The sequence below is a fragment of the Gavialis gangeticus genome, unplaced genomic scaffold (genome assembly GCF_001723915.1).
Source record: "Gavialis gangeticus isolate Ggan-Ray unplaced genomic scaffold, GavGan_comp1, whole genome shotgun sequence".
NCBI classification, from domain to species: Eukaryota; Metazoa; Chordata; order Crocodylia; family Gavialidae; genus Gavialis; species Gavialis gangeticus.
Window position 1 is genome coordinate 64,779,583 of NW_017728994.1, and position 12,094 is coordinate 64,791,676.

A 12,094-nucleotide genomic window follows, 5' to 3' on the forward strand; every position below is an offset into this window, starting at 1 on the left:
CACATAGTCAAATGCCTACTGTATGGGACCATAAATGAAACCAAACAAAAATAGCAAAACACTGGGAGTACTAAAAAAGTAAATTGATTGTATACTGTATTTTGATTTACATATTACTGTTCCTTTGTTTGTTGAGACTATAAGAGAAACAAAGGAACAGCCCAAGCTCTTCAGTCTGGGTAAAAAAAAAAAGATTGTAAAACAACAATAATAAAAAGAGAAAATAATAGGGCAGTGATAATAAATATTCTAATTTCTGAAGAAATTTTGATTACCTGGTTTTGGTGTTGCATGGACATTTTTAGCTGAATTGGATGGTTCACTGGACTCTGGCTTCTCCTCCTTTGCATGTGTCTCGAGAGATCCAGATTCTACTTTCTCCTCAGTTACATCTTTGATCATTTCTTCTTTTTCCTGGATTTCAGTCTCCACCTTCTCTTCAGATTCCACATGCAAGGGTGTCAGTTCAGGCTGACTGACATCAGATGCACTTCTTAACATGAAATCACTGGCAACTGCATCCCCTCCATGGGAATCCATAGGCTCTTCTGAAAATGAGACAAGTGGCAATTGACAATGTAGATCAAATGACAGATGCCACACCCACACATTGCAATAATTTATTTTCAAAAGAACCCAAATAAACTACAATGACTATCAAGAAAGCAGATAGATTTATGATCTCAACACCATGAATTTTAAAGTATCAAAATATGAAACAAAGGAAACTGCTTCCCCAGTTTCCCAACCCATTACTTGTTTAAATGGTAGGGGGAAAATTGCAGAGCGAAATTCACTATGTAATTATAGCTCATATTTTGCTCATGCCAATATCCAAGATATTTCCAACTTTAATGTTTCTTAACATAAAGACAAAGATATTGTTCTTTTGTTCCAATATCCACTCACCCTGAAAATAGACCACATTTGTACTGATAATATAAATACGTCTGTGAGAAAAGTTATGTGCTTTACTAGAGTGGAACATTCTCTACTGTCACAGGATATGTGAGAAATATGTTCACTTTATGATGTAATAAAGAGGTGCTACACTGCCAACAGAAGCAGTGAGAAATAATTTAGAACCTCAAAGATAGCAGCCAGTTTCTTATTGCTAAACCAAGAAGTGACCGTCCAAATCTACAGGACAAAGAGCAAGTCTGTCCCCACTCATCTGTTCAGTGATATTCAGATTGCAGCTTCAACAACAGGGTTGTGAACCTGAGTTGACTGAAACATCCCTTGCAAGAAAGTAGCCATCTGCACGAGGCAGGTGGGAAAAACAAGCTATGAAAAAAAATGGTAAGGAAACCTGTTTTGCTTTGGCTTAAGAAGGGGGCAAAATAATTTGTTCTCTGGCCTATTTCTGTGGCAATGCAGCCTAATCAGGGGTGGGTAAAATATAGCCTGTGGACCGCATTCAGCCCACCAGGCAATTTCACCTGGCCTACAGAGCCCCACCATAAGCCCTGGCCCTGGGCTGTCCTCTGCAAGCCAGCACGTCCCTACATGAGGTGCAGCTCTTCACCCCTCACCCCAGCCTGGCCTGACTAGCCCTACCCCTGAGCTAGGAGGTAAGAGAGACAAGAAGAGTTTGCCTTGCAAAGGCTTTTGCTGGCCACCCCGTGGCTGTTCCCAGCCTCCCTGCCTGCAAGAGTCAGAATTCAAGTACAGGCCCCACCGGGCTGGGGCCAGAGACTCCTGCTGGGGGAAAGGGACGGAGCACAGGGAGCCGTATGTTATGGGGCCAGGAGGGGCCGGCCCTGCATGCTGCCGCCACATGCGGCCAGGGACTGGGGTGGGAGCACAGGAGCTGCAGCTATGGGACTGAGTAGGGCTGGCTCTGCACCCTTACCACCACGTGCAGCCAGGGACTGAGGTGGCAGTGCTATGGGGCCAGGCTGGGCTGGCCCTGCATGCTGCTGCCACCTAAAACCGGGGACTTGGGTGGGAGCATGGGAGCTGCATGTTATAGGGCCAGGTGGGGCTGGATCCGCCCCCTGCCACCAAGTGCAACCGGGGACTTGGGCAGAAGTGCCATGGTGCTGGGCAGGGCTGGCCCTGCTCACTGCCAGCATATGCAGATCCAGGGACTGGCACACTCGAGGGACTCCACAGACCCCTCCCCACACCCCACACCCTTCCACTCCCCAAAACACACCTGCACCCTCCCACACCCCCCACACACACTCCCACCCCCACCATAGCCCCACACACACGCACACACTCCCACAGCCCCACCCCAACCACAGCCCCCCCACACAACCCCACAAACACACAACCCCACCTCTTTACCCCCACACACAATATACAAGAGTAAGACTGTATTGTGAGCTATTATGCAATCACCACTATATACACTATTCAAACACACCTAAATCAGGAAAAAGATATTTTTTAAATAATATTAAAATAAGTTATAGTATATGTTTGATATTTTTTTTTAGTATATGATTTAGGGGGTTTTCGGTTTCAAGATGGCACTTCCAGGGCAAGGGGAGGGACTTCTGGTGGCAAAGGTGGGACTTTCAATCCCAAGATGGTGACCAGGGGGCAGGGCACCCATGAAGGGACTGGGCTACCCACGAGGCCCTCAATAGTTCACCAAATCTTTCGTTAAGTGGCCCTCCAACCAAAATAATTGCCTGCCCCTGAGCTATATGGTACCCCTCTTAAATGGTAGATATGATCTATCTGCTTTATTAACTGGTTTAGAAATAACAGATACAGTGCCTAAATTCCAGAGTACTTCTCCCACCCATGAGACTGTAAAATTTTTCAAATCCCTTGAATTACTTGACCACACTTTTTTTTGTAAAAGAACACACACCAATGGCTCATTATCGATTTGTAAAAATAATTCTGTCCAGAAATCCCAACCGTGCAATCAGTCCAATAAAAGACATCATCCACTATAATTCTTACCTTCACCAGCCATTTTTGAAACTTCTCCTTTAGAAAGAAATTTCAGCACTTTTTTCACAGCTTTTTTGTGAGATCTGGAAGGCTGAAAATGCAGAACTTGACATCTAAAAGAATGAAACAAGCATTTTAAAGAAACGTCCGTCTCTGAAGAAATAGCATCTCAAAGAAAATACAAAAAGTTATCTGAACTTTCCAGATATTATTTCATGAAAATATTTTTTCAATTTTTTTGTCTGTTAAATTCCTTGTAAACCTTGTCACCTATTCAATCAAATCCATTTTCATGTTTCTGATATTCTGTTGCCTTGTACTGCATGATGCAAACCCCCATTCAACCTTACAGTTGCATAAAAGGAAGGAAATTACATGCCCACTAAATAAATTCAAGTGTGGTATATTACTTGAGATAAGTGCTTATTGGCACTTTGAACTCCTTGCTACCCATGTATTAGATGCCACACTGGTGATAACAATGCAAAGTCTTCTGACACCACCACTATTCTCATCATTACCTGGGAATCATTTTTACCTTCACTCAAACTATTTACCATCTTTGCAGCTCAAGCCAGGGAGGCTGCCTGTCAGTTGCATTCACATATCTATTAAAAACTGGTATAAAACCACCAAATAATTTAAAAGGCAACCAACTTATGGCAGCATCTGTGTTGATAACTAATTAGGATAGGGCTGGGTGTATACATAATTGGAATCGTTTTAGACATTTAACATTCAAGGAACTCAACACCAGTAAAAAGTAAATTTACCATCAAACTCTATTTCAAACAGAAGGAGGTATTACATACATCCTGAATGCCTATGGTGAAGACACATCACAACTGGAAATGTCCAAGAAGCACCACAATATTAAGTGCATTATTCATATGCAATAAGATCTTACCTTATCGTATACTGAGGACAACATGTTTGATTCATAATGGGCTTGTAGACATACTTCCCACTTCTAAAAGTAATAAAAGTTTTATTACACTTTAATCTGTGCATCAGATAAAATTCATTCACTGAAAAGTCTAAGTTACTTTAAAGTAAATGAAATTAGTCCTTCAAGCAATAATATCTACATAGCAGGTTCATTCATTTGCTATCATGCAGCATTTCCACATTCTTATTTTAACATGACAATTCATATTTAGGTCTTTCTACAATGGGAATGGTGACATGAGAACACAACTATGAAAGTCTCCCATCTTAGCCATGTCTCTCCAAGACGTAATTTTTATTCTAAGCTCCCATTCTGAATAAGACAAACTTTTTTATTCAGTGGCAAGCTTCTCTTGAAGACTGGAAGGGCCTATTTACCTGTTTCTGACAATCTAAGAGTTCATTTTTCTAAAAAATATACATTTTCAGCACTTGCAATTACTAAGAGATTTTTTTTCCTACTACAGGTTCATCTTTAATTCTACCTGCATATAGGTCCAAAGCATCAGTGCTTGCTCCCAGGTTTTGCAAGCAGCAAAATAAAGTTAACAAGACTCCGATAAGTTAAATCACTGACTGAATTGAAAATTACAGTCCCAAGGGATGTTAGGGAGCTACTGAAAAGGAAAAAAGAAGCATATATGCAATGGAAGAATGGCTCATCAACCAGAGAGGAATACACCTGTATTGCCAGGGCCTCCAGATACAAGACACAAAAAGCTAACGCAGGCATGGAGATCAAGCTGGCAACTGGAATAAAATACAACAAAAAGTCCTTCTACAGGTACACAGGAAGCAAAAAAAAAAAAAATGGGCTCCACTGTGGGACCCCTACTGAATACTCAGGGGCAGCCCACAGTCAATGTCTGCAAAAAGGTAGAACTCCTGAATACCTGCGTGATATTGGTATTACTGAAATCAGATGGGGGCTTTCCACCTGACCAGTGGCCTAGGGAATGTGGGGAAGACAAGAGACTACATGAAATCAGTCCTGAACAGGCCAATTACCTCCTACAACACTTGGACATTTTCAAGTGTGCTGGGCCCAAAGATCTGCACCCAAACATCCTGAAAGAACTGGCTGAGCTTATGGCAGTGCCACTGGCCAAGTTGTTTGAGGAGTCATGGAGCTCAGGAGTGGTCCCGGACAATTAGGAGACAGCCAATGTGGTACCCATCTTTAAGGAAGGGAAGAGGGATAACCCTGCAAACTACACACTGGTCAGTTTGACCTCAGTCCTGGGTAAAATCTTTGAAAAATCTGTTAAGGAGGCCAGTCACAAGCTGCTAACTGATGGGGTGTTAAGAAGCAACCAGCATGGCTTTGTCGAGGGTAGACCATGCCTGACAAACCTTGTGTCCTTCTATGACCAAGTAACTAGCCATCTGGACGAGGGACACGAGGTTGAGATGATTTACTTAGACTTCAGTAAAACCTTTGATTCTGCTTCCCACGGGATCCTCTCAAACAAACTGGAGGGTACTAGGCTGGGGCAATCTACAGAGGTGGGTGGACAACTGGTTTAGAAGCCGCTCCCAGAGGGTGGTAATGGATGGGATAGCCTCATCCTAGAGGCCCCAGGGATCGATGCTTGGACCCCTTGCTCTTTAATATATTTATTAATGACTTGGAGAAGGAGGAGGTGGAAAACTCAACGACTGAGTCAGCGGATGATACCAAGCTGTGGATGACTTTGACAGACTGGATTCATGGGCAGAACGCAATCTGATGAGGTTTAACAGGGAAAAGTGCAAAGACCTTCATCTGGGTAGGAAGAACCCTCACCATAACTACACAATGGGTGGCTGGCACAGCATCTCAGCGAGACCTGGGGGTCACAATCGACCTGAGGATGAATATGAGCCAGCAGTGCAATGAAGTTGCCAGAAAGGCAAATTGAACTCTGGGGTACATCAGCCATTGTGTGGCCAATAGATCCAGGGAGGTGCTCTTCCCTCTCTATTCAGTGCTGGTGAGGCCTCAGCTGGAGTACTGTGTACAGTTCTGGGCACCGCACTTCAAGAAGGATATCGATAAGCTTGAGAGGGTGCAGGGAAGGGCCACCTGTATGGTCACAGGCATGGGGAGAGACTCTGGACACTGGGCATTCAGTCTCAGTAAGAGAAGGCTGAGAGGTGACTTGATAGACGCTGACAAGTATATCAGGGGTGAGCACCAAGATCTGGGGAGCAACTCTTCAGGAAGGCACTTCAAAGGAGGACGAGGAACAATGGGCATAAGCTACTAGAGGGTAAATTCAGGCTAGATATAAGAAAGAAAGTTTTCTCTGTAAGGGCTACCAGAATCTGGAACTCGCTCCCAGCAGAGGTGGTGAAGTCACCCTCCTTGGAGGTGTTCAAGATGAGGCTGGACAGGCACCCTGTCAAGCTCACCTGAGCCCAACATGTTCCTGCCCGTGGCAAGGGACCAGACTTGATGATCTTACAGGTCCCTTCTGGTCCTATGAGCTATGATTCTATGGCAAAATAAAGATCGTGTCACACTTTTTCTTCTGCTCCTTAGAAAATGTATGAGAGTTAAACAGGCATGAACTAATATCCACAACAGGAAAGTGCCCAAAATGGAGACTAGGGAAAAAGTTAAGTAGCAAGGTGCTGCAATCCTTCTTGTGGAAACCAACAGACTGCTTTGGGAGACAAGGAAACAAGAACAAAATTCTTTGTTCAAATAGAGAAATAAAATTTCATATTCAACCATATCTTCCAGCTTCATAAGGCAGAAAACCCACATATTCTGAAAATAACTTTTCCCAAGTTATCCCAGTCTTCTTACTAACAGTTTATATGAATTATAGAGTACAGTGGGAGATGTACAAGATATCACAAGTGTTCTTGAACACTACAAATGGATTTTTTTTTTAAGTCCCAGCAGTAATCATCCAAATAATGATTGGACATTCGAAAGTCCTGAAGAGCTGCAAGCTGACCTTTGTAAAAAATAAAAAAAAAACCCTAATTTATTTAGTTGACTGAATACAACCTTAGGAGCCTTTGGCATTCTTTTTTTTTTTATCCTTGTTAAAAGGATGATGGTCATTTATCCATACTCCCACCCCCCCCAAATAAATCCCTAAGCCTTACATTTAAACCTCTGTATTAAAGGAACAGCATCAGTTTAAGACACAATGGGCACATCTACACGTTCATTAATGCACCATAATTATGGTGCAATAAAGTTTAGTAATAACAGGTACTAACTTAATGCACCATAACTGACACTACTGCGCATTAGTGCAGATAAATGTTTTTTGTGTGATGCTTAACGCACACTGGACTAAAGCTACTGCGCTTTAGCACGGTTTTTGCCAGCCACACCAATGTGCAGCAGAATTAGCCCAATGCACATTAAGTGTCTCATGTAGATGTGCCCATTATGCTTAAAGAAATAGTCTTTTACCTCTGCTTTGAAAGTTTTAAAATTCCAAATAAACCACAACCATATATATTCTTTATATTTATATTAGCTAGGACAATGAGAACTAGAAGCATTCTTCAGGTCCTCAGTGCTGCGTATGAGGCTTTCATTCTGGAGGTTTGTTTAAAAACTGTGTGAAGACTGGAAATAAACATTTTTATTAAATGCTCTGTGAAATGACCCTTTTCTGTTTTGTGCAGTCTCTTTTTTTGGGCGGGGGGAGGAGGGAGAGGGGAAGGGTTGCTTTTTTAATTTACCTTCGCCATCCTCTATCTATAAGGTCCTGGTAATCTTGAACTGTCATCGAATGCGCCCACATGCCTGCAATAAATAGTTATACAATTGATTAATAGATTTCCTTAAAATATTAAGATAGGAACAATTTTATAGAACTATTTCAGTAAATCCAACAGTTAACTTACAATTTTTTGAACACACATCTTTCTAGGAAAGAGTTACTCACATGCATCACTTCAATGTCCAAACAGACATAATATCCAAATCTTAACTATTATATCCTATTATAATTGTCTTTATTCACAAGAGCGGGCTACTGAAAACATTGGAACTACTTCTACAGGGGTAAGTCTCTGCCCAAGGTAGGACAAGTGCTGAATGCTGGACCTATAGTTCTAAAAGCATATGCTTCTACTGCTCAAGCTTGAAAAGCCTGCTGTGACAGCAGCTAACAATCTCTGTTGCTCAGCTATCGCTGAATCAGGACAAAGCACCACATTAAATGCTGCATGTTAGATAGGTCAACAATTACAAAAATTCAGTTGGGAATGTACGTACTCTGAGCTGGCAAAATTAAGGGTTGAACATGACATGTATGCGTGTTATTTTCTGCATGAAAAATAAATGCTTCTACAAAAACAGATATTTTTTAATAATGCCTATTACATTACCCATAGAAGCAAGAAATGTCTACAGTGAAGCTCTCAGCCAGCAAAACAAGAAGTATTTTGAAAGAAATAGGAGTAAAAGGTATATCGTCTTTCTTTAAAGGTGTCTGTTGTTCATTTGATTATATTACACAATATAAGCAGGATTTCCAGTTTGTGGTACTTGAGACAAATTATGTCTCATTTCATAGGAGTAAAATTTCTTTTATATTCCTCAGGTTTTACAAAAACTAAAAACACAGTTCTGTACAGAAGATACAGATATTGTATTTGCCACATGAATGAAAACACACATATTCTTTTACATCAGCAGTTCACATTTTGTTTGCAAACAGTAGCAGTGGCTGCTGCATTCCATCAAAGAGGTGTTTTGATCCTCATAATAGAGGAAGTTATTCCTATATGCACACACTTCTTAATTCTGTAAGTGCAAGACACACTTATGAACAGAGGACCACATTGCCTCTTTTACTATACTAATAGCGTTTAGGACCTGGAAACAGGCTATCATCCATATAACTTGCATCAGTCTTGCACAGTATGTCTAACTAGAGATGATCAGTTCTCCCAAGTTAGCTCCCACAACAGGTGCTAACTACACTGCCCCACATCTGGTAGCAGAACAGCCAGTAAAAGATGGGTTTGCCTTAAGCAGACAGCAGGACAGAAACAGACCTGCAGAAGCAACTAATTAAATGACCAAACTTTCTGGATTATCCACAAGCCAGAGGCTTTTTTGGTGCTGTATTTTATTGGACCAATTATCTAGCTGGAAGAGATGTTAGACAGAAGCTATTGTGCCTGAAAGCATTTGTCACATCTCTCCCAACTATACAGTTAGTGCAATAAAAGATATTACCATAAAAACCCTTGCTTCTTGCACAGTTGCTGGACTATCACATATACAACACTCTAACCCTACCACAGCATGGGTTTTTTTTCTTAGGCAATCCTGAAATCAGGGCAGAAGAAATGCCACAGTCACCAACCTGGCAGAGGAAATACCCTGACCGAGGTAATGCAATTAAAATGGCACTGTGTAGTGGAGGGTCGCACCCTTGTCTGCTTGAGGGCAGGACTCCCTACGAGATCCTCCATAGTTGGCTTCCTCTGGCCAGGTTCCAGTGGGACGATCTTGGCTACCCACTGACTTTATGGAAATGACAGACTCCTTCCTAGCTTGTCCCTGCAGCTATTTGGCCAAGGGCAAGACAAAGTCAGAGGCATCTGAACCCCAAGCCTTTGGGCTCGGGCCTACACGTAGGATGCCTGCCAAAGGATTTGGCAGCATCTGAAGCCCCAAGCAGAGGTGGACAATGTTTACCGGTAATAAATCAGGATTGCATCCCACATCCCTGAAAAAGGCATTCTCTCTCTGGCCTCACGGACCTCAGGGGCCTTTGCATCTCAGCCTGTCTTGTGCAACCTCCTCCCACCTTGTTGCATTTCCACCTACCTCTACCAGACCAGTTTGAGTGTCATCTTCCCATTGTTGCCTTGATCTATCTTGAGGTCTGACACCCTCCACCTCAGCTTATGAAATCTGCCTTGCGTGCCTTCCGTCATTGGTTCTTATGATATCCATTTCATTTTCTGCGCTTTTATCTTACTTGAGTCATCAGGTCTTTTATAAAGGTCCATCAGCTGGACCTTGACTACATTTTTTCTTGTTCTGCTCCTTCGCACTTTGTTTTTAAGCACATGCAGCCTTTTTTCCCCATTTTTCTTTGTCAGCAACCAGCACTCACACCTACATAAAAGAACAACTGTACCAAAGGGCACTCCCACCCTGAATTTGAAGACTGGCCCAGGAACAGCACCTGGCAGCCCTATTAGGACCAGCATTAGCACATCTCCTGCCAACTCTAATCCGCCTTGAGCTGTCCATAGCTCCTTGCTGCTTTATCAGCTGTGAACCTGACCAGCCTCCCTCAGTTGCAGAGCTGCTCTCTGCAGCCTGTCAACTGTGTCCCAGATTTCACTCTTTATGGGATCATAGGCAAGAAGAGCTGGACATAAACTCCCAGAAGAAGGTTTCAAACTGGATAGAGGCAGTCCTCAACTTACAACATTCTGAGTTACGTTTATAAACTGACACCCTGTTTCAACTTTACAATGCTTTATCTGACGCAATGCCGCGCCAGCAAACAAGTCGCTGCTTCGCCCATCTCCCTGGAGAATATCTGTCCAAACTTCCCTGGCCACTTTCTTTAAGAAAGCAGACAAGACTCCAGAAAAACCTGCAGCCAAGTCTCCCAAGAAGACTCCAGCTATGAACCCTTCAAAAAGTCCAAGCAAGAGCTGTTCAAAAAGTCCAACAGTCACCTCAGAGAAGTCCTTTCAAATCAATATGATTGCTATTTACAACATAAATACATTAATATAGCTACATTACTCATCTATAATTGATTGCAAAATTAACAAAATTAGGGGTTATTTTTGGTGAAAATAGGTTATCAGTCCTAGGTTCAGGAACCAATCCCACATTTATAACATTGTTTCCTATGGGAAAATCGGTTCCGAGTTACAATGTTTCGACTGAAGAGGCAGTTTTCAGGAACCAGTTGTGCTGCAAGCCCGAGGACTGCCTGTATCAAGGAAAAAACTTCTTCGCGATCTGCGAGACCGGACTGGAATAAACTCCCAGCGGGGGCGGTGCAGGGACCTGCCCTGGAGATCTTCAAAAAGGGACCGGACGCCAGGGCCATCCCTGAGGTGGGGAGGATCGAACTGGGGTGAATGCCTGGGCCTGCCGCCAGCTGCGCATCCAGCCGCTCGCTACCCCTCCCGGCTTCTTCACACCGCGGCTGCAGAGGCCCCACACGCAGCTCTGCCGGACGCACCCTTTGCCAGGGTGACCGGAGCCCCGCGGTCTTTCCTGCCTAGAGCAGGGGGGCGAACAACGCCTGCACCTTGGGGGGGAGCCCGAAACCAGTGGTTCCCAGACTCAAAGCAGCCCTCAGAAAAGGCCACCTCGGGCTTTCCCTGCACGCTCGGGGCAAAGTCCTTCTGCTGCACGCCCGGGCCGGGGGGAAGGCTGCTTTGCCCGCGGCTCGTCCCGCGGCCCGAGCAGCCCCAGCGCAAGCCCGGCCGTACCGCAGGAGAGGTTGCCGGTGGCCGCCTTGCAATAGCCGCAGCGGTAGCCGCCCTCGCCGCCGAAGTACTCCACGATACTCGGCGACCCGCCGGCCGCCGCCATCTTGCCCCGGCGCCGGCTCGGCGCAGCGCGGCGGCCTTCCGGTGCGAGGCGCCGGCTCCACCATGTTGGTTGCGGGCAAGCCTCCGCCGGGAAACCCAGCGCCGCCCGCCATCTTGACTAAGGGCAGCAGCTGGAATGCTGCCCGCGCCGCGGAGGGGAAGCAGCTTCTCCGCGGCGGAAGGGGGAGGGCGACCCACGGCAACTCACCGGCCGAGGCTTTACCGCGGGGGGCGGCGCAGTAGCCGCAGCGGGAGCCGGGCTTGGGGCCGCGGTACTCCACCACGCTGCGGCTGCCGGACATGCCGCCTCTCTCGTCCCTCCCTCCCTTCTCCCGCCGGTAACACGTGTGCTCCTGCTGCCGGGGCTCCTTTTTGCAAGTATGTGGGAAGATTTGGGGCACGCTCGCGATGGTCCGTGCACAACTTCCCCCTTTTTAGTAGGGCTCTGCAACCACTTCCCAGCTGGAAAGGGGGGCAGAAGCCTCTCTGGTTTAAAGAAGGAACTAGATAGTTACGGGCCAGACTGCCTGCAATATCCAAGCATGTTTCGTCTTTAGCCCATCTCTTTCCTCGGCTCCACTCCTCTTTTTAGTGTTTTAATCATTCATTTTTTGAAGTGGCTAAGTTACCTCCCCCCTCACTTCTTTCCTAATGACTGATATCTGGTTACAATTTTGCACTGATTGATCAT

General features: G+C 44.7%; 1 protein-coding gene across 2 annotated transcripts in view; it reads right to left on the reverse strand.

The window, feature by feature from the left end:
• Positions 1–11,436, reverse strand: part of ATE1 (arginyltransferase 1) — a 215,528-nt gene extending 204,092 nt beyond the window's left edge. For both annotated transcript variants that reach the window (XM_019502934.1, XM_019502933.1), the window contains exons 1-5: positions 11,302–11,436; positions 7,558–7,621; positions 3,824–3,886; positions 2,926–3,029; positions 276–548 (exon numbers count right to left, since the gene is read on the reverse strand). In XM_019502934.1, the coding sequence (XP_019358479.1) occupies positions 276–548; positions 2,926–3,029; positions 3,824–3,886; positions 7,558–7,621; positions 11,302–11,404 (607 nt within the window). In that variant the 5' untranslated portion in view covers positions 11,405–11,436. The remainder of the gene's footprint in view (positions 1–275; positions 549–2,925; positions 3,030–3,823; positions 3,887–7,557; positions 7,622–11,301) is intronic.
• Positions 11,437–12,094: the final 658 nt, after the last annotated feature.